The 22831-nt window shown below is 39.9% G+C and overlaps 1 protein-coding gene across 4 annotated transcripts in view; it reads right to left on the bottom strand.

The window, feature by feature from the left end:
* The window catches only part of TBC1D19 (TBC1 domain family member 19), a 97339-nt gene that overhangs the window by 20222 nt on the left and 54286 nt on the right, over positions 1-22831 (bottom strand). For 2 of the 4 annotated variants that reach the window (XM_074274604.1, XM_074274605.1), the window contains exons 14-15: positions 19312-19396; positions 15656-15727 (exon numbers count right to left, since the gene is read on the bottom strand). In XM_074274604.1, coding sequence (XP_074130705.1) covers positions 15656-15727; positions 19312-19396 — 157 coding nt within the window. The remainder of the gene's footprint in view (positions 1-15655; positions 15728-19311; positions 19397-22831) is intronic. The other 2 variants (XM_074274602.1, XM_074274603.1) reach the window with 1 other exon arrangement.

Raw genomic sequence — 22831 nt, 5'->3', positions numbered from 1 at the left:
GCTACACCCAGAGTGTGCCTAGAAGTTCAGTACAAGACATGACCAATCAGCCAGGAAACAACCTGATGGGAGAAAGGGATTACAATTGGGGAGAATAGAGTTGTATGCAGCTGAACAACTGAGATACCCCTTGGAGAGGTGAAATCTGTTCCTCTCTAGCCTATGGATCCCTTGCCTCCAGGCACAGTAGGCTTGACCATTTCACCTCCTGAGTGTACTTACAAAACAGTGTCCATCCATACACTGATATGGGAAACTGAGGAATGTGTAGATAATATCCCAGTCACTAATATAGGTAGACAATGTGTGACTTATCAACCAGGAGAAGCATCAGGTTTACTGATACAGACTCCTAATAAGCAATCTGGTGATAGTCTCCCAGATTCTGACTCCAAGCAGCAAAACCCAGGAATATATTGGACAGCAGCTGTGACAGCTGACCGACCTATGCTCACCATTCTATATAAATGGCATACCATGAGAAGGATTTAGTAGACACTGTGCAGATCGCACAGTCATTAAAGGTGCCAACTGGCCCAGCCACTGGCCAAAGATTAAGGCAGATAACTACATGTCTCGTGTAGGAGGATCAATAGCAGCTAAAGTTAGTGCTAACCCTTTGAGATGGACTTTTGAAGGCGAAACAGGAGTTTTTACTCCTTTTATAGTTGAAAAAATTCCTATCAATCTGTGGGGAAGAGACATCTTACAACAATTAGATTACAAATGAGTACTTTGGTTTTTTAGGCAAGGCTGCTGTTGAAGGCCCACCACTTTCACCTGTTCCTATCCAATAGAAACTGATACACCAGTGTGGATAGAACAGTGGCCCTTAGGTAGCGATAAAATTCAGGTCTTACTAGATATAGTACAGGAGCAATTTGACACTTACAACCTTCTCTAAGTCCTTGGAATTCTCCAGTATTTGTTGGAAGAAAGAAATCTGAAAAATGGAGGATGTTGACTGATTTAAGAAAGGTAAATGAATAAATGGAAACTATGGGAACTCTTCAACCTGGACTTCCATTTCCTACTCAATTCCCTAGAAAAGAGCCTCTGTAGGTTATAGACATTAAGGATTGTTTCTATTCTATCCCTCTAGATAAGGAGGATATGAAAAGAGTTACCTTTTCAGTGCCCAGCTGAGCTTTATAAAAGATATGAATGGACAGTTTTGCCACAGGGAATGAAAAACATCCCTACTATGTGCCAAATGTATGTTGCTGCTTCTCTTACTCCAGTAAAAGCAGCATTTCCAAAAGTAATGTTATTACATTACATGGATGATATATTGTGATGTGCACCTGAGGAACAAATATTAGAAGCATGTCTACAAAAGACCATAGAAACACTAAGGAACTAAAATTGCTCATAGCTCCAGAAAAAATTCAAAGACAAGCTCCTTTTCAATATTTGGGATATGAAGTATACCCTAAGGTATACTTTAAACTCACCACGCCAGCTTACAAAAGAAGCTCAAGAGGCTTTAAGAGAAGTTGAACTGGCTTTATCCAATATGGTTGAAAGAGTCACTCAAAACCCCTTGGAAATATCAGTTTTTGCTTCACAAGAGGCACCCACAGCAGTCTTTCATCAAGGAGACAGTGTGATAGAGTGGGTGAACCTCCCAGCACAAACAGAACAAAGCCTTACTCCTTACCCAGTGCTTGTGGCTAGAATTTTATTGAAGGCCATTAAGTGAACAGTACAATTATCTGGGATAAGACCTGCAATGCACAAATTAATGTATGCTGTGAAACTATCCCAGAGTGGTTTTATTAGCCATGGCTCCAAATTTTACACACGGATCTCCATTAAAGATAACCAGACTGCTACATAATTGGCGATGGATTTTTGAAGAAGAGAGAGACAGAGCAGACCGTTGAAATGAAGGAGAAGGCCCAAGAAACATCGGGTGGTTCCGTTGCTAACTGTACCCATCACTGAAAGAGCCTGGCAGTTATGGCATTTGATTCATGGACATAAAAAATTGTTAAAACTTCAAAATCCTCAGGAATCATTGGAATCCCTGAGACATGATAAGATTATTATAGTAGTTGAAAACCCTCAGGAATAATTGGATTCTCTGAGACATTATAAGACTGTTGTAAAACTTGAAAACCCTCAGGAATTATTGGATTGTCTGAGACATGATAAGACTGTTGTAGGACTTGAAAACCCTCAGAAATCATTGGATTTTCTGAGAAATGATAAAACTGTTGCAGGACTTAAAAATCTGCAAGAATCATTGGATTCCCTAACACATAAAAAGACTGTTGCAGGACTTCAAAAACTTGTGGGGGTCATTGGATTCCTTGACACGTGAAGCAACAGACAATAGATTGGTTTTGAACTATCTCTTGGCTGCTGAAGGTGGTGTATGGGTAAACGTTGTTTACATCCCCTCCTTCTAGGACTTCTGGAAATCTTTTACACCACCATGTTGATTTATATTGTTTGTTATATCACTACTTGCATCTACAATTCATGTTTGTTACATCACATTGAGCCTGTACAGGCTGTGGGGAGGGTCATTACTAATAGCCTGTGCCTTATTGCTATGTGCTTGTATAATACCTCCCATGCTGATGGGTTTGTGCATACCTGTTTCTAACAAAACCATTCAGCCCAGAAATGCACTAGCAATTCCCACTTCCCTTTGGTGCTTTTCATCTCCCTTCCTGAGAAGTCAGGGAGAGCATGATCATCTCCTTTTTAGTGCTTTCACCTCCCTTCCTGAGAAGTCAGGGAGGGTGTGATCACCTCCTTTTTGGGGTTACCTCCCTGAAAAGTCAGGGATGGCGTGACCACCTGTGTTCTAAAACAAAAGAAAGCGGGAGATGTAAGGGGCCAAAACTCTTGAATCAACGCATTAAGGTGGGACAATTGAGCACTTGAGGCCAATTACTGATTGGACAATACTCTATCAGAATATGCTTGGAAAATGGCCCTTCCCACTATCCTGTGCTGGCCCAATTGTTTGGTGTATACAGAGAATTGTGGGAGGGACTTGGAGGTGCAATGAGACTAGCCAGACCCACTCTAGGGGAGAGACAAAGAGGTGAGATCCAGAGATACTATGCATCCATCCCCTTCACTTCTACTGCTAAAGACCAAGAATAAAGACTTGCTGATTCTGAGGTGTCCAGGGTGCTGACGCAGTAGCCATACTTTTCCTTTTTAGAAATAGAGAAAAGGACTAGGAAGAGTAGATATAAGTTTAGTGAAATAAGGACAAATTAAGATCAAGCATAATAACAGGGTTAGGTTATAGGTTGGGAAAGCTTATTTTAGCATTTTAAAAGTAAAGTTTTAATGTCTTAAAACTAGATTTTTAATAGGCTAGCTATATGGTAAAGTGAATAGAGTGCTAGACCTGCAGTCAGACCTAGCTTCCTACGTTCAAAGCTCAGACAGTTGCTTGGACAAGTCGCTTCCCCCCATTTGCCTTGGTTTCCTCACCTGTTAAATAAGCTTGAGAAGCAAATGGCAAATCACTCCAGTATCCTTGCCAAGAAAATCCCAAATAGGGTCACAAAGAGTGGGAAATGATTGAAATGACTGAACAACAAAGACTTTTAACATGAGACTGGCTCTTGAGTAATGGCATTTCAACTTGCATAAAATGAAGTAAATCAGGTTTGTGAGTGAATTACCAAGATAAAACTTAATAACAGAGAAGATGAGAAGATGATTTAGTAAGAAAGATATTTTATGTGATATTTTCTCATTTTGAATTTCATCCACTTTAAGATTTCTTTTCTGATAAGTAATACTTTTTGTAGCTGGGAGTTGGACTTTTATCAAAAGAATCTCAACTACAAGGAATCAATTTCATATTCATCGTAACATATTTAGGATTTTTGCCTTTCTTCAGATGTGTGGAGCAGAACAGTATGTCAAAATAAGTATCTACTCCAAACATATAAAACTTAAAACAAGATTGTTTGGAAGATACTGAATACAAGAAAAAATAGTTCAAGGGCATTAGCGTCCATTAGGAAAAAACATTCCCGGTGTCTGATATTTAACTCTTAAAGAACTGAAGGTATGAGAAGCAGGGAAAAAGTTTTTAAAAAACTGCTTAGGACTACGACTATGTGTGAAACAAAAGAAACCATATGCCAAAAATAATTAGGTGGTGTTCGATTTAAGGATACAACGAACTCTTTGCTCATAGTAAGGTGTTTACATCAAGGAGAAATCTGAGGCCATTAAAAGAAATTCGTGTAAAAACAACGCTGTAATTTGCTATTCCTAATATCCTTTCAACTACTTCCCCTAAGTCCTTTGACATTATATGAGTTTTGGAGCAAAGAACAGAAAATCCTTTGTATTTTCGGTTTTAATCTTCTCAGGCTTAATTCTGCGAGTCTCTGGTATTTGACTTAAGAAAACAGACGCCTTTTTATATGACTAATAGCTAGCATTTATACACGGTCTGCACAGCACTTTACGTGTGTTATCTCATCTAATCCTCACTACAAGTCCGGGAGGTAGATCTTATTGCTATTCTCATTTTTCAGATGAGGAAACTTGTCAGGCACTGTCCAAGATCAGGGAGGGACCAATAAGTGTCCAAGGTCTTCCGGGGTCCAGGTGACGGGCTCTGTTCCCCGAATCCCACGGCCGCCTCCTTCAGAATATTGTATCTGTCGTGGAGCCGGGGGTTGTGAGGTCGGGATTTCTGGATCTGGAGGCAGAAGATGGGGGCCCACTTCCTGTGACCTTGGACAGCGGCTTTCAGCAATGAGGCTCCCCCAGGGTAGGAGGAGAGGCCTTATTACAGGGGGAAGCCCCACACTTTTGGGACCCTTTCCTGCCGGGGTGCCCAGGATGAGAATCCCTCTCCCTTTCCATTCTGCTGTTTGGAAACTAAAAAAGGAGCCTTGGGAAGCCCTACAGAGTGCGCAGGCTCTTCCTGAGAAGGTTCTCTCTAGCTAAAAATGTGGATGAGAGTCAACTGTTTATTTCCTGTTTCCACGTTTTCAGTATTGCCGCAGAACTTAGTTTCTTTAGAAGCCAGATGTCAAAGGTCATTCAATATCGACATCCCATCAATATTTTATGGGGTCATTCCTTTAGTGTACAGTAACAACATACTTATTTTTACATTGGCTTTCGCGGCTCTGCCATTGTCATTTCCCAGCCTATCCCTTCCCTTCCTCAGGTTCTCTCTTCAGTAACAAGCAAAAGCAGAAGCAGCGGAGCCCCGAGCGTGGCTGCGCCATGGGGACGCAGGCTTCCCGTTTCCTAGCTTTCCCCTTCCGGTCCCGCTTCCCTAGCTCGGCTCTGGCCTGGGTCTTTGATCTGTAACTGAGCTCCATTCATCCATGATCTCAAATGCACCATGGCGCCCCCTAGCGGCTGCCGGCACATGGAGGTCTGCCTCCCTGCCTGCCCCCCTGCCTTCTCTCCAAGGTACGGAGCCCACAAAGGAAGCTAGGACACTGAGTCCTGCTCGCCTTCTGCGCACTACGGCGCCCCCTAGCGGCTGCCGGCCCATGGAGGTCTGCCTGCCTGCTTGCTCGCCAGCCCACTCTCCAAGGTACGGAGCCCACAAGGGCGACCAGGACACGGAGTCCTGCTCGCCTTCTGCGCACTACGGCGCCCTCTAGCGGCTGCCGGCACATGGAGGTCTGCCTGCCTGCTGGCTTGCCCACCCCCTGCAAGGTATGGCGCCCCGCAAGCGGCAGCCAGCACTTGGAGGCCTGCCTGCCCTCTGCTGCATATCACAGCGTCCCCTAGCGGCGGCCAAAACACAGAGTTCTGTTCGCCCTCTACCCACCCGGTGCCCCCTAGCGGCTGCCGGCACATGGAGCCCTGCCTGCTCTCTCTTCGCACGTAGAACGTCCCCTAGCTGCAGCCAGCACAGGAGACCTGCCTGCCCTGTATTCAGTACAGCGCCTCCTTTATGCTGCTGGTACATGGCGCCTGCCTGCTCTCTGCACAGCACCGCGCCCCCTAGCTGCTCCCGACACATGGAGACTAGCCTGCCTACTGTGCAGTACGGCCTATCCCTGCAGCAACCAGCACACGGAAGCCTACTAGCCCTATGCATACCACGGCGCCCTCTAGTGGCTGCCAGTTCCAGGGTGCCCGCCCGCTCTCTAAGCAGCACGATATCCCATAGCTGCTGCCACCATGAGGCCCGCCTGCGCTCTGTAGACTACAGCGCCCCTAGCATCCCGCCCTCTGCGCATTGCGGTGCCGCCTAGCGGCTGTGGGCACTTGGAGGCCTACATGCTCATCTTCCATGTAATACGGCACCCCCTAGCGGCAACCAGCACATGAGCCCTGCCCATCCTCTGCACATCACCTCATAGCGGCTGTAGGCACAAGGCGGCCTGTATGCCCACTCTGCGGTACAGCGCCCCCTAGCAATGGCCAGTCCACAGAGGTCTACTATCCCTTTGTACACCACAGTGCCCCCTAGCGGCTGCCAGCTCCAGGGTGCCTCTATGCACCCTGCTCTCTTATGCAGTACAGCGCCCCTCAGCGGCTGTCAGTATATGCCCTAAGCCCTCCATGGCGCCCCCTAACGGAGGTGTTGACAGAGTGAGTTCGGAGCAATCCCAACTCACTCTAAATCATCGGCCTGTGAAGTGTTCTGTGGAGAGGGTCTGGGTCTTAAGTTTGCATTAATAAAACGAGGCGGAATCGGGCTGGGCTGGCGAGAAGCGGAGGGGCGGGTGCAGCTGCTGAGCCCCCAGCTCCCCCTTTCTTTATAGGGCAGGTTCTGAGGGGTGGGGCCCGTCCAGTCCCTCCGTCTCTAAATAATGTTTGTGTGTATCTTAGATTGTTAACAGAGATCTCGTCTGGCCTACCTTTCTTTTGTTTGTGCAAAAGCTTCTCACTTTCACAAAGTCATCTATGCGTCTTCTGCACCTCCTGTAACCCGGTCTGCTTAAATCCTCCCTGCACGTACGCAAAGCTGTACAGGGGCTCTTTTTCCCTAGTTTTTTTTTTGGGGGGGGGGTTGTTTTATATTCAGATCGAGTCTCCATTTAGAACTACATGTAGTGTAAGCTGTTGGTCAAAACATATTTTGTCAAACTTTTTCTAGTTTTCCTGGGTTTTGCCAACGAGAGTTTTTCTCCAAGCCATTTATGTTTTCTAGCTAAACAAAGGACTATTTAGTTGACGATGTCAGGTTCCAGTGTATTGCCACCCTGCCCACCTGGCACAGCCACCAGGATGAGAATGCACTCCCTTCCACCCAGCCCTCAGTGCCCCAGGCAGTTTGTTTAGTTTCTGACCCATCTGCAGACTAAGCTGCCGGGTGGGTGAGTGCGGCTTGGGCTGGTCCCAGACCCACACCAGGTCACGTTTCACTTCCTTTTTTGACAGTACATATGCGTGGGTAATTTTTTTTTTTTTATAACATTATCCCTTGTATTCATTTTTCCAAATTTTCCCCTCCCTCCTTCTACTCCCTCCCCTAGATAACAGACAATCTCATACATGTTAAATGTGTTACAGTATATCCTAGGTACAATATATGTGTGTAAATCCAATTTTCTTGTTGCACGGTAAGAATTGGATTCCGAAGGTATAAGTAACCTGGGTAGAAAGACAGTAGTGCAGACATTTTACTTATTCAACTTTCTACTCCAGTTCCGGGACCTTCCGCCCAGCCACAGCACACTTCCCACCTTCCACTTTCTACCCTTGGCTCTGGGAAGGGTAAAAAAAATCTCACTTTTCATTATTCCTGGAAAAGTCCTGATCAAGGAATTGGCCACAATGTGGTCTAGCTCGGACATCGCTTCCATGACCAACAATGCCATATACTTACACACATACATATATCCACGTGTACATATCTTCACATGCATGTGTGCATCTCCCCTATTAGAATGGAAATTCTTTGACCACCAAGGCTGCCTCACTTTTATAACTGAAGTGCCAGCACTTAGCATGGTGTCTGGCCTAGAATAAGCACTTTATATATAAGTGCTCATTCATTCATTCATTTATCCATCTAGTAAGGTACCTCTGGGTAATTTGATGGATGGAGCAAATTTTCAAGTTGTTTTGTGTTACTATGATTTTTACTATGTATGTGTGATTCAGCCATGACCAATAACATCACTCCAATTCATGTCTTTAAAAGAGAGTTGTATGATGACATTTATACGTCTCCAGTAGGTCTTGATCTCAGCGTGGCTTCTCTGGACAGACTCTCCTTTTGTGTCTGACTTCACCTTCTGCCCTGGACTGGAGGATTTTCATCTAGACCATGCCCACTAATTGTGGGTGTCCAGGGTTCTATCCTGGGCCCTCTCCTCTCCTCCTTTTATCTGCCTCCCTTGGTGATCCACGGTTTCAACGACTATCTCTGCACAGATAGATCTCAACTGCACCTTTCTCCTGAGTTCCAGTCCATCATTAACTGCCTTTTGAACATCTCAAACTGGAGATCCGACAGCATCTCAAATGTTCAGTGACCAAAACAGACCATGTCTTTCCCCCCAAACACTTGCCTCTCTCCAGTTTCCTTGTTATGCCCATCATTATCCAGCTTTCCAAGCGCAGTGATTACAGCTCCTTCATAGTCAATGTGTTGTCAGATCTCATTGAATTGACCCTCACAGACTCTTTTGTGTATGTCCCCTTTTCTCTTATTCATGGAGCTATCACCCTTGTAGAGATTCTTCTCACTGGTATGACTGCAGAAGCCATCCCTTCTTCCAGACAATCTTTCCTTTCTGTCTCCTTGTCATTTTACAGTCATGCCCAACTCTTTGTGACTCCATTTGGAGTTTTCTTGCAAAAATGCTGGAGTAGTTTGCCATTTCCATTGAGAAAACTGAGGCAAGCAGGGTGAAGTGTTAGCCAGAATCACCCAGCTAGTAAGTGTCTGAGGCCAGGCTGGGACGCAGGAAGATGAGAATTTCAGAACTGGCCTTCTCGCAACTGCCCCAAGTCAGTCAATCACCTAAAGAGCTAGGTACTGGGCTAAGGGTTGGGGATACCAAGGCAGACAAAACCCAACCCCAAAGCAAAGCAACAACAATTACAAACAAAACAAGCACGGTCCCTTTGCCCTAACGCCAGCCCACATAAAGGCATCTACTCGTAGAACTCAGGCAGTGGGAGGTAGTTGTCCCTACCTTTTAGCTCATCATCTCTGGCAATGTTATGTCTGCAAATGATTGGGGGGAGGGGGTAGCTTATACAGCCATTCTCCACCCATGTTCTAAAAGGCCTCATGGTCTAATGGAGGAGGCAAAATGAGAACAACTACTTAGGAGCCACGTGTAAGATAAACTGAGAATACTTCCAGAGGCGGGTAACAAGGTTTAAAAGGACTGGGTAAAGGTTACTGCAGAGATTGGGACCATCACAGGGGCAAGAAGCCAGCCAGGGAACCAGGAAGCTGAGGTGCCAGCAGCAGGGCTACAGATGGGAGGCAGCCAGCGAATATGTTGGAGTCAGGAGACAAGGGCCTCCGTCAAAATGCACATGCGAGGGCTGTGCCAGGGCTGGAAATGCAGGAAGGGTGAAAGGCTTTAAAAGACAAACCAAAGATTTTGTGTTTGACTGGAGGCGACCAGGATTTGCCCCTGCGTATTAAATGGCGGGTCACAGAAGCTGGACTGGGGCAGAGAAACCAACCATGATGCTGCAGAAACAGTGAACAGGACCTTCTGCCTGGCGCATTTCAAGCTAGAAGGAAGGAAGGTCAGGACCTGAGCAATGTCATGGCAGGGATGAGAGGGTAAGAGTGAGGAGAACATCCCGCTCTGGCTACATGCTCTCTTGGAACGCCAAAGGCCCTCATTTCCCTTTGTTTTTAAATATTGACCCACAGCTGTCTGGATTCATTTAGCTGCTCTAGAGGCTATGTTCCCTTTTGTTGTTAAGATCTTCCCTATTGGTTTATTTTAGGCTCAAGGTCCTTGACTGCATTTTCTTCTTCCCAAGATCCTGGGTAATTTCAGTCTTTCCTTTTTCTATTACTCTGATGTTCATTTTCTGATTCTTTTCACTTTGATGATGGTTTCTCTGGACTTTGCAGCCATAGTGCTCCCTGCCTTGGCTGATTTCAAGGCTGAGCAGGGATCAGAAATGACCGAGCTGATGTTGAGATGGAGGCTTCAGGTAGAGCTGGGAGACCCATGTGCATACTGGAGCACTGTCCTGCGCCCTCTGTTCCGCATTTTTAGGTGGGACTGCTGTAGCACAGAGCACTTCCATGCTGCTCTCCTGGCCAGAACATAAGCTTCTGCTTTGGGGTTAGAGCCGATTTCTCTTGCAAGCTGTGGATCTCCGTGCAAAGCCCTGCCCAAGCATAGTGGGGATGGGAGAGCAGGTGCCACAATGAGTGCAGGGAGAGTTGGGAATGAGCCGTCTCTGCTGTTAGCTCACCAGATGTGTTCCTTGCTAAATTTCTAAGTGTCTTAGACCAAAATTTATTATTAAACTTTTTCTGCTTGTGATCCCTTTTCATCTGAGAAATTTTTCACAACCCTACGCACATAGATATATAAAATAGATATAAAGTCAAATGTTTACCGATAATAATTTCACAATCCCCACATTCAGTTACATGACCTCATCTGGGGTCACAATCCACAGTATAGGAAGCTTTCTCCTAGACTTAGAGATATCTGAAACTGCTTTATCTCTTGTGCATAATTCCTATTTTGGAGAGCTTTGATGTCAGAAAAATTGCCTAGTCCTTTATCTTGTGGGTCATGTGACCCAACAGATTTCTAAGGGGTCTTTCTGCCTCAGGTCTCTCTCAACTCAGCTGCCAAAGTAATTTTCCTGATGAGCAAAGCTCTCCATGTTATCCCTCTACTTTGGAAACTAAAAACTCCCTACAACCTTCAGGGTTAAATAAAAAACCCTGTGCTTGGCATTAAATCACTTAACAAGCTGGCTCCTACCTACTTTTACAATCTCCCTCTATTCTATAATCCAGTATGCTGTTTTCTGCCCTTGAACTGACTGGTGGCCATATCTGGAATGCTCCCCCTCCTTACTTCTGCCTGTCTTCCCTGGCTTCTTTCAAAACTAAGATTATTTTTTTTTAATTTTTTAATTCCCCCCCCCCCCTTGCTGGGGTTAAGTGACTTGCCCAAGGTCACACAGCTAGGAAGTGTTAAGTGTCAGAGACCTGATTTGAACTCGGGTCCTCCTGAATTCAGGGCTGGTGCTCTATCCACTGCGCCACCTAGCTGCCCCTAAAACTAAGATTGAATCATTGAATCCCACTAATTTTATTCTGCCAGTCTTTCCCAGGCCCATAATATCTTGCCATGCTTCCTTCTGGAATTACTTTCCATTTATATACTATATGCTATATTTTGTGGAAGACTTTTTGAATTTATTGAAATAATTATGAGATTGGGACATTTTTGTTTATATAATTAGTTGTTTTCCTAATACTGAGTTATTCTTGCAAGCTTGGTACAAATCCAACTTGGTTAGAGTTGTGAGTTTGGATCTGTTGCCCTAATTTTTCTGCTAGGATTTCATTTGAAATATGTGTATCAGTCTTTATGAGTGACAATGGCCTATAATGATCTTTCTTGATTTTGCCTTCTCTACTTTAGGTGTTAGAACCATATGAGTCCTACAAAAAAGACTCTGATAGAATGTTTTATTTCTCAACTTTAAAAAATAATTGCAATAATATAGGTATAGTTGTTTTCTATAATTTAATAGAATTCATTGATAAATCCATCTGAATCATTGCTTTTTTTTAATTTATGAGTTTCTTTATGACTAGTTTTCATTTCAGTTTCAAAGTGGATTTAATATTTTCAAATCAGGATCTCTTTATTTAGGCATTTTATATTTTGATAGGTGATGCTCAATTTAAGAAAAAGTCTAAGTTTTGCTAGCATACCTTATGTATCACAGAAGTGCTAATTATATATGCCTTGCCAAACTAAAAACTTTGGATTACTCCCTCCCTCCCATTTTCTTTGCTCATATATGTGAGGTTGAACTTACCCAGAAAAAAAGCTGAAACTGTATTAATTAGGTCTGCTACAAATTTATGTAACATAATATCAACCCCATCCTTATTCAGCAATGTAACCTTTCACTACTTTGTGACAGATTCTCTCTCCCAGTCATCATGGCAGCTTTTTAAAATTTTGTCATGTTTTCTCAAACCTCTCAATGTCCCTAATCTTCCCTTTTGATAAGACTTCACTTCATTAGCAAATAAATTAAAGCTGCTCACAATTTTTTGTCTTTTCCTCTTTTATGCACATCATATCTCACTGACCCCACCCCCCAACCCCACTACATTCCACCCCTTCAGTCTCCAAAGAGATGCTTCTTCTCATTGCCTGAACAAGTGTCCCATTTAGGAGGAGTCCAACCTTTCTTGACATCCCCAACCAACTATCCTCATTATCATCTCCATTCTAGTTACCACTCTTTCCCTGCTGCTTGCAAATATGCTCATATTTCCTCAGTGCTTAAAAAATCCCTGCTTGATTTGATCCACTAGCTATCATCCCCTATTTAAACACCTGTTTATAGCTAAACTTCTGAAGTTGTCTCTAACCTGTCTCCTACTTCTACTCCTCTCTCCCTTTTCTAAATCCTTCACAATCTAGCTTCCAGGCTTACCATTCGATTTCTGTCTCTGTGTGTCTCTCTTTCTGTGTCTTGCTCTATCTCTTTTTCTTTCCCTCTCATCACCAAGAAGCTCATAATTGATAAATTCTGACCTTTTTCAGTCCCAATCCTTTGCTTTGCAGCATTTGTCACTATTATCCCCCCCCTCCTCCTAGGTACTTTCTCCTCTCTAGGTTTTAGTGATACTTTTTCTGTTGGCTCCCCTCTGATTCCAGAACTCCTTCACAATTTCCTTTACTCCTTTGTCCATTAAGCTTCTGTCCTGGGTTTTCCCATCTCTCTCAATCAGTAATCTCATTAGATCCTATGGGTTGAATGACCTTATGTATGAAAATGTCTTCAGAGCTCTATACCCACCCCTAGTCTCCCTCTTGAGTTCCATTTCATCATCAACTATCTTTTGGATACTTTAATTTAGATACTTGGATACTTTAGATACTAAAAGAATGTCCTGCTAGGCTTTTTAAATCGAACAATTGCAAATAAAAATTTATCTTTCCTCCAAATTCTCCACTCTTCTGAGTTGAACTAAAACTGTTGAAGGCACCAACATCCTTCCAAATGTCTCAAAATTTAGGAGTCATGCTCAGGTCCTCATTAGCACTCATCCCATATCAGTTTCCAAATCTTGGCAGTTTACATCACAATCTTTCTAGTGTTAAATCCCCTTTCCTTTCCTCTGGATTATAATGATAACCTAATTGGTCTCCTGGAACTTCAATCCAGCCTCTACAAAGATGCCCAACTTTTTTTCTGACATGAAACATGTCCCTTTACTCACCAAATCCAGTACTGGGTAAACTTCAGGGACTTCTACTATTTCTAGGATAAAATTATGTAGTGTTTTGTTTAGAATTTTAAAGCTCTGTACAATCTGGTCCCCTCCCCCCCTTTTAGATGTACATTTTACAACTTTTTCAGAGTGTTATTTTCTAATATGCTGTCTTTCCTCCTTACTCTGATGAAAATCAATAAAAGTCCTGGTAGAGAAGATACACATCCTCATATTCTTTTCTAGATAATTGTATTTGTTAACTGTACTTATATTTCTATTATTTGAGGTACCTGAAAATTAAATAATTTGTTGCTCACTTTTGATTTTGTTTGTAGGCATGCTTTAAATGTTTTTGCAGTAAAAGTTCATCCTTTTCTTTGGTAATTTGATTCAGGTTTTCAGGATAAATTCATTGTAGCTTAAGCTCCTTTGCTTTTCATTTTTTATTCATTTTCCTGAATTATTGTCTGTAGAATAATCTTATTTGATTGCAATTGTCTTTCATATTTAAAATCTTTCATCTGACTCCTTGAAATTTTTTTTTTATTTCTTATTGAAGTAGTACATTTTCCTTAGAGTATTAAACATTTTTTTTTCTTGTGGAAGTCTGTGGATTCTAATAATGATTTGTTGTCCAAATCAAGTTTTGGACAACTTTATTGAATAATTATTTCATGAAACATGGCATTCAGGTTTTTTATTTGCTTTATTCTTCTGAAAGACCTATATGATACTTAAAAGTTAACTTCATTTATCTTGATGTTAAGATTAATGGCTTTGGCTTCTCAAGAATCTAGATGTCTTTTTAATGCTGTTAACTTATGTTCCTTTTTTGCCAAATTTACTTTCACCTCAATATTTGGTCTTCCTGAATTCTCTACTTTGTAGAAATTTTTCATTGTGTAGACAGTTCTTCCTATGTTGTGGTTTGTTTCCTCTTAAAATTCTGCAGTATGTTTTGAATAGTGATTTAAATTCTTTCCTAATTTTTTTAAAAAAGTCTTATTTCTGTCTATCTTTGGTTTGGACTTGTTATTTCATTATATAGGACACTTTAGGCCAATGCTAATACTCAGGTCTGTGAGAGAGTTGCCAGGGTGTCACTGAGCTGTTAAAATGCTTTCTTGTGGCCAAGAAGGCAGTAGGTATCAGTGGCAGAATTTAAATCCAAGTCTTCTTGATGTCAGGATCATTTTCTCTTTCCTCTGCTAGGGAGCCCTCCTTTTACTTCTTTTCTGGAACTTCTGGAATTTATTTTTTTTTTATGTTGTTCAATTACTTTTGGGCAGTTCTCAGAGTTTTCTTTTCTTCTCTGGTAATATTACTCCATTTACCTTCATATTGTAATAGCTGTTCAATGTACTTCATGATCCTCTCCTCTGAATTCTCTGCTTGTCAGTGAGGATTTGTTTCAGATTTTTTCCCTTGAACTTCTGGTCTCTCAACTTTGGATTATTCCTGCCACTCATGTCTGGTTTCCCTTCTGACTCCTCGGGCCCCTTCTTTTGTACTTGGTTTGAGCCATTGGTAGTCTTTAGTTTCTCCGTATTTAGGGATGTTAGGATCAACCAAACTTGGATCCTTACCCAAGGAAAATTTAGAGGTGGGAGACAAAAGGGGAAAAGGAACACAGAAAGGATCTGTTCTTGCTTTTTCCCAACCCCCTCTTCCTTTCCCTTCAGGCTCTGCCTGAGTGTTATAATTTGATCATATATTGTTTTGTTTTTTTCCTAATAAGCTTATCTTTAGAAGTCCAAGAAGTACTTTGGAATAATCTGATTAGCTCACAAAGTAAATATTTAATTTCTAAAGAGGACTACATTTAATATGCCACTATTGCTATATTTGATCCTGTCTAAATTGAAGTTTTTATAATTACTAGTTTAAATCTAAGTGTTCTCCCCCAGAAATAGAATAAAGGCAAGGCACATCAAATAGCAATCGAATATGATAATTAGAGCATGACGTTAATGAAGCCAGGGTCATGAATCTTATGTGCCAGTAGCTTTCCAGAAAGAAAAGATTTTATTTCATGGATATAGACTACATTTAATTTTTATCTCACAGAGAGAAGTTCTTGTCAAATGCAAGAAAAAAATGAATAGGTCAACATAAACCTCTTACACTAATTGAAAAATCAATTGTACTCTATTATGCCAGACAGTGAGGTAGAAACATAATCTTGATATAAGGCTATGTTTTTTAAAAGAAATATAAATCAGCATAATCATCTTTTTCATTATAAAACATTGTAATTTTTCTTTCTTCCACTAGAGGAAGCAATAGTATAACTCTTACCATTTGGTGGATAAAAGACAGCATAATCTTCCATTCCTAGTTTTCCTATAAAAAGACCACAAAGATATCGATATAATTAAATGGGGGGAAAGGTACCTATTTGATTCACATATTTTGTTAATGTTGTTATTTATACTGTTACAATAAAACTGCGTTATTTAGCACTCAGGAAATCTTTTATCCAAAGATATAGCAAACTTTTTTTTTTTTTAATGTAGTCCAAATAAACACTAGAAGAAATGTTAAAAAATAATTAAAGAAAGTGTTTATTTTACTATCAACTACTTAAGAAATGCAATTATATAGTCAGCAAGCTCATTACACATCATTTTCATCAATTAGTAAAGTTTCTCAAGTCACAATTCTCTCAAGCAATATTTCTTGTTTAATTTGATTCTGGTATAATGTACTTGAATGTGGTAAAGCTACATTTCTTTAAAATATTCTCTAATTCAGATTTCTACCAACCCCAAGTAATATTTCTCCCAAATTATTAGAGATGAGAAGCTTAGCTGTGGCTTAGATCCTATAAAAATTAAGACTTTAAAGTGCTTTTTATTCAAAATCTTAAAGTACTACCCCTCCTGACAATGATAACAGAGCCCCAATAACCATAAAATAATTGGTGGTAGTTAAGAAATAAGCCAACAAGCATTGCTTAAGTACTTCCTATGTGTTTAAGACCTAATAAAAATGATAGAGAACAGAAAAATAACAAAATGTGATCCTTGCCTTAAGGATGCTTCAAGAGGTAGTCATGAATAATACACAGGACAGTGAACAATACAGGAACTGATGATGTCACTGATGTAGATATTCCCTCCATTGATGCAAACTGTATCCTTTTCAAGCCTTTCATTCTTATCCATGTGTTCCCATAACTTCTCCATAAGGGAGTGTCCCACTAAGAATAATCTCGATGGTTTTTCCTAATTCATAGATACTAGTACAGTCGTTAAGACTTTCTACCTGCTATCCTTCACCCTATTAGAAGATTTTTTCTGATTACACCTTTCTAAGATGTTATCTTTTAGGCCATTTCCTATGGTTAAGTAGGTGTTGATAATCTGTTGATGTCTACTTACATGAATCATATATTTCTCCACTGTCTTTTGAGTCAATTGCAACTATGGTTTTTTTTGAGGTCATGGTGTTCCACAATAACAATACCAGAAAAAAAATCATGATAATCGGATGACTTTGCCATCTCTGAGACTATGACTGCGGGGAGAAGAGCTAATGGAAGGAGCCCGGTCCCAAATGTGGACATTTTGGCTGAGGGAGAGGCCCAGAAGTAAGAGAACAGAATGTGTCTGAAGAACAATGAACAGGCACTAGTTTAACATGGAAGGGGAATATGACTTATGAGAGACCTTGAACACCACAATGATCTTGGATTTAAGCCCTTCAGGTTATAGCAATCTATTATCAATTTTTGAGGAAAGGAGTGATATGAAGAAAATATTAATTTGAAAGAAAATAGGCAGATTTTAAGCACTTGTTACATGGCAGGCATTGTGCTAGATGCTTTACAAATGCTATCTCATTTGATTATTACAAGCCTGGAAAGTAGGTTCTATTATTATTTCCATTTTACCATTGAGGAAACTGAGGAAGGCATGGGATAAGTGACCTGGTCAGAGTCACACAGCTAGTCTGAGGTCACATTTAAACACAAATTGCTCTTTCCACTGTACTAGCTATATCTAAGTATCTGCTCAGAAGCAGGATATGTGTATCTGAGAGGGGTAAGTGGGGAGGGTGACCTGACTAGAGTCCATTACAGTAATCTCTATGCGAGGGGATGTCAGTCAGATCATACAGAGTAAATACCGGGCAATGTTGATGGGGGGACTACGGGGATTGTTCTTGACCTGAGTCTCAAGGGGCAGCAGGGATTTCAAAAGGCAGAGGTGAGAAGAGAACATCTGGACACAAAGGGAAGTCCAAAGGCAGAGAGATGGGATGAGGAGTGCTGAGTGTATGTACTGACAAAGGGAACAGAGGGTGGGGGCTCAGGGCTTCTTAAACTTTTTCCACCCATGACCCCTTTTCACATGAGAAATTTTTATGTGATGATGACTATATAGGTATATAAGATAAGACACACAAATCAAACATTTGCTGATAATAAATCATAATTTCACAATCCCCACATTCAGTTACAAGATCCTAGCAGGAAGACCGTAAGTAGTACCCTGGCTATGGGGCAGAGGAAAGGCTAGAGCCTGAAGAGACCTGAAGGCACGTGCAGTAGCGAAGACGACTGGAGAGGAGAGCAGCGTCTGTGCTCGTAAAGGAGAATGGGAAGTTTGGCCAACCACAAGAAGGCAGTGGGGCAATGTTGGGCCCTTTGGAGCCCAAAGGGATCCTGCTTCCCTTGACAGAAAAGGGAGACTTTGGAAGATGGGGGAAAAAGAATTCATTTTCATCATGAACATGTTTAATGTTAAATGCCTACAGGATGGCCATTTTGAAATGTCCAAAGGCCACGTAATGTGGGACTGAGGCTCAGATAAGGGATATATAGATCTGGGAATCATCTTCATGGCAATGATTACTCAAACCACAGAAGCGAATGAGGTCACTGAGGCAGAGAGAGAAGGCTGCCCAGGACAAACTCTGGAGGTGCATTAACTGGCTCAAATAGAAGGGTCAAACCAGTTATTTTGGAAGAATAATCAACATTATGAACAGAGGAAAGAGGAATAAAAGAAAGTCAAAACTGTGCACCAGGAGAGCTGGCAAGAAGGACTGACAAAAAGAGTTAAGATGCTCTTTATATGTATGCCCTGTGAACAGTTGGATATACAGGTCAGAGGTCAAAATTAGAGACACAGACTGAACAGTCATTAAAATACAGGGTGTGATTTAAATCACAGTGGGGATTGAGCTCCTTAAAAAAGAGAAAAACAAAAAGCCAAAGTATTGAACTTAGAGATATCATTGCAATTAGGAGAAAGAGGAGTTAGAAAGGGGAATAAGAATCTCATACCAAGTATAGAGGGCTTTAAGGAAGTGGGATTGATGCTCTCAAATGCATCAAAGAAAGCCACATCTTCTGTTGGAAGGCTGAGCCGTGAGAAGTTTATACTTAGATCTGAGAATGTTACAGGGGAGATTTCATTCAGGTAGAGGTTATACTGGATAACCACCGAGTTCCCCTTCTGGGTCAGATTCTGTGAATCTGTGAGAGGAAATGTAGCCTGATAAACTAGCCCCAGGTTTTAAACCATAGTTTCCCCTATTCTATTTAGGACTTAAATTCTTCAAACTCATTTTTGACGAGAGAAATAGTAAAGGGACATTAAAAAGGAAACACAAGAAAAGTAATTTTTAAGTTTTAACAGGCAATAATAAGGCTTTTGGGGTTTTTTATGGTATTTTAAAGGCAGAGATTAAATTAAGAGTAAGAAAATGAATCCATATAATTCTTCTTCATCTATTAAAGCTAAATAAGAACTTTAAGAACTCTAATGAGAATTTTTATACAGTAAAAATTTCTGATAAAATTAGAAATCTGCAAAAAAACAGAAATTTTTGATAACTCAATACAAGATGCACCACATTTTTTTAAAGCTACTAAAGCTTAAGTCTTTTTAAATTCTCTATATCAATTACATTTTTACCTCGTATATATGACTTTGGTGGTGAAGCACTATTGTAGGCAAAGTGTCCTAATACAGATGTATCCCGGGAGAAACATAGTAATACCTGTGGAGAATATTGGAAAAGGAACAAGTTAATCCTATATGCTATTACTGGATATCATATTTGTGAAAACAGAATCTTTTCCCTGTATTGCACTACTTGTAGTAGTTTCCAGTGGTTAGGTATGGAAGTGGTCGGGGCCAAACCAGTTGTTCTTTTCATAATTCACAGAATCGTTTTATTTTTAAAGTTGGACCTTTTTTTGGATATACTTGTTTTTGTGTGACTTTCATTTCTTAAATCATTCTTCCAATTTCCCTACTCAGAAAGACATTCCTTGTAACAAAAAATTTAAAAGGGAAGAAAATAAAACCAGTTTAATTAAGCCAACCAACAAATCAACCGAGTCTGAGATTATACATAATGCGATACCCAGAGTCTCCCACTTCTTCAAAGAAATGAGGGAAGTCATTTTTTCCCCTTATCTCTTCTTGGAAGCCAACTTTGGTTAAAATAATTACACTGTATTCAATTTTGGATCTTTTTTTGTCATTCTTCTCATTTACATTAATTATTGCTTATACACTTGTTTTCTTGATTCTGTTTTCTTCCACCCTGTATCAGTTCGTAGATATTTCTAGGCTTGGTTGAATAATTCCCAGAATTTTAAACTGAAGAGGACTTTAGAGATTTTTCACCATACACCATCAATTTCATATGACTTCAGTTTTATCATCTATAAAATTAAGAGTTTGGGTTGGAGAATCTGTAAAGCTCCTTCCAGCTCGAATATTTTGCGATTCTTTCCTATCCACCACTTTAATAATGGCAAACACCGCAGGCTGGTAATAATTCATCACCAGATTAAGTAATTTACTTGATCCTAAATATTTTATTTATGGAAGACAGTAGTTGCAAAAAAGTGAAAATGGACAGCAAACTTCAGAAATAATTGGAAAAAATGTTACAAATAAATGCACTATTAATCGCACAAAGATTAGCCAGTTCTATCCCCAATAAAGAAAAGATCAGCCACAACTTTCTACTATCTTTTCAATGGGAACTACTGAATTACTAAATAAAAAAGTCCAAATATGCTTAGTAATCAACAATAATAAGCAGAATGAAAACAAGTTAGTGGAAATGACAATTATTCTAACTTTCAGTTAAAACCATCTAAACAATCTTTCCCTTAACAGTGATTCATCAGAGGAACTCAGAAGTACTGGTTGTTCCACATTAAATTCTGTGCAAATTATTAGTTCTGACTAGCTTGATAAAAAAAAAATTATTGTAGGTAGGTACTGTTTTTAGAACTTGTTTCTCTCTATATAACTAAAGTCATGTGTAAAATAATTAAAAAAGGATTACAAAAGGAGAAGGAAAATATAATGCATTTCTTTTATATACAAAGCTTTGGAATTTTTGATATCTCCATTTGCCCTGACTTCTTTTAGACTATTTCCTTTGACTACCAACATTGGAGTCACCATTCCACTATCACATAGAAGAATTCAGTGGTAAAGCACTTGGCAAATTTCCAAGTGCTATGTAAATCTTAGTTATGATTTGGGATAGGATTAGACTTGCATACATCATTTAGTAAATATTCTTGGTGTAACATAAAAGTGTTAAGCCAGGAGTCAGTCTGGAAGGTGAAGCCTAATTCTCAAACTTCCAAGTATGTAATTTCACTTCATTAAACTTTGATTTCTTCATTTGTAAAAATAAAAACCTTCCTGTCTTATGAGACTGCCATAACAAGGCATTGTACATGAGAAACTATTAACACTGACAGCAAACTTTATGTATTTGAATAGTTATTCATGCACCTTTCATATCCTCTGAACTAATTAAAAGATCTCTGAGATCAAAGACTTTGTTTTCTCAATTTTCCTATTCTATATTCCCCTAATACAGTGTTTTGCGACAAAAGCATACACAGTAAGTGAATTCTACCAGAGAAAGAACCAGTGAATGAAATGCAATTTAAAAAATCATAGACATTCTAAGTGGAAAAAAGATTAGGATTAAAATCAGAAGATCTGGCTGTGAAATTTATCAGCTGTATAACCATGATCTATTACTTTAAGTTCTCTAGGCCTTAAAGCCTTCTTTATAATGAAGATAATAACATTTATGTTGCCTATCTTACACGAAGAGGGATATCCTTTATAAACCATAAAGCACTAGAGAGACGTAAGCTATTACTATTACCAGACAAAAACTTTAAAATATCCTTCCTGTATCCTTCCTGTACTTTCAGAGTTTTCATTCTGGGTTCCCAATTAATTTAACCATATTTCCTACTCTTCTGCCAAATGGCAGTCTCAAAGAAATTATTATTTTTCACTAACACTTTCAATCCTACTTGCATCTTTCCTTGTGCTATCTTTTGATAAGTCTCTAGCCTCCTAGTCATTTATTCAGAATCTATCCATCCTTCAGGACTTAGAAGCTCTGCCTTTTCCAAAAATTTCATCCCACACTGATTTCTTTCTTTCAATATTTCCCTTCATATTTAAGGTCCAACAAGGCACATTCCTTAGAAAAAAGAGTTCTTAAGTTTTTGTTTTTGTTTTGTGTGTGTGTGTGTGTGTGTGTGTGTGTGTGTGTGTGTGTGTGTGTGATCAATACTTAGGCAGTCTAAGTCCTAATAACCTTTTCTTAGACTATTTTTAAATGTATAAAATACATATGATTATGGAAGAAATAAATTATAATGAAATAGTTATCTTTTTTAAAGTTTATAGACCACAATTTCAATAACCCTGCTTAGAATATAAGCAGTTGGGTAGAAAGGTAAGCTAATTAATTCTAAGAGTCAAAAGATTTTTAGAACCAAGTCTGGAAAAAATAGGAGGGTAATTGTGTATTGCTTTTGAAATAAAGTCTTTGATCTCAGGGAACTTTCAGTTAGTTCAGTTACTTCATCTCAGGGGATATGAAAGGTGCATGAGTATAATATCATGGCAGTCTCAAAAGACAAGAAGCCATTATTATTGACTTTTATTTTTACAGATGAAGAAAATCAAAAGTTAATCAAGTTAAATGAAACAAATTTGAAAAATGGCCATTGGAGAGCAGTAGTATAGAATAATTATGTTGTTATTTTTGTGTAGTTTTAAAACTGGCTTTGAAAAAACTTCCAAAGTCATAGTTCAAAAAAAAATTGAGCAATGGCAATATCTTTGAAAAACATGTGTAGACTATTGGCAAGAGAAATGCAAATTAAACAATTCTGAGGTACCACTTGACACTTATAAGAATGGCTAAGATGACAGGAAAAGAATGATAAATGGTGGAGGGGATGTGGAAAAAGGGGAACATTATTGGTGGAGTTGTGAATTGATCCAGCTTTTCTGGAGAACAATTTGGAACTGTCCAAAGTGCTATTAAACATTGCATACTTTTGAGCCAGCAGTGTCACTCCTGGTGAGATCATAAGAGAGAAAAAGGATTTTCAAACAAACAAATAAATAAAATGTTTGTAGCAGC

The sequence above is a fragment of the Sminthopsis crassicaudata genome, chromosome 6 (assembly GCF_048593235.1).
Source record: "Sminthopsis crassicaudata isolate SCR6 chromosome 6, ASM4859323v1, whole genome shotgun sequence".
Lineage (NCBI taxonomy): Eukaryota > Metazoa > Chordata > Mammalia > Dasyuromorphia > Dasyuridae > Sminthopsis > Sminthopsis crassicaudata.
Note: the sequence above shows the minus strand (reverse complement) of the source record. Positions and strands in the feature narration are given on the sequence as shown.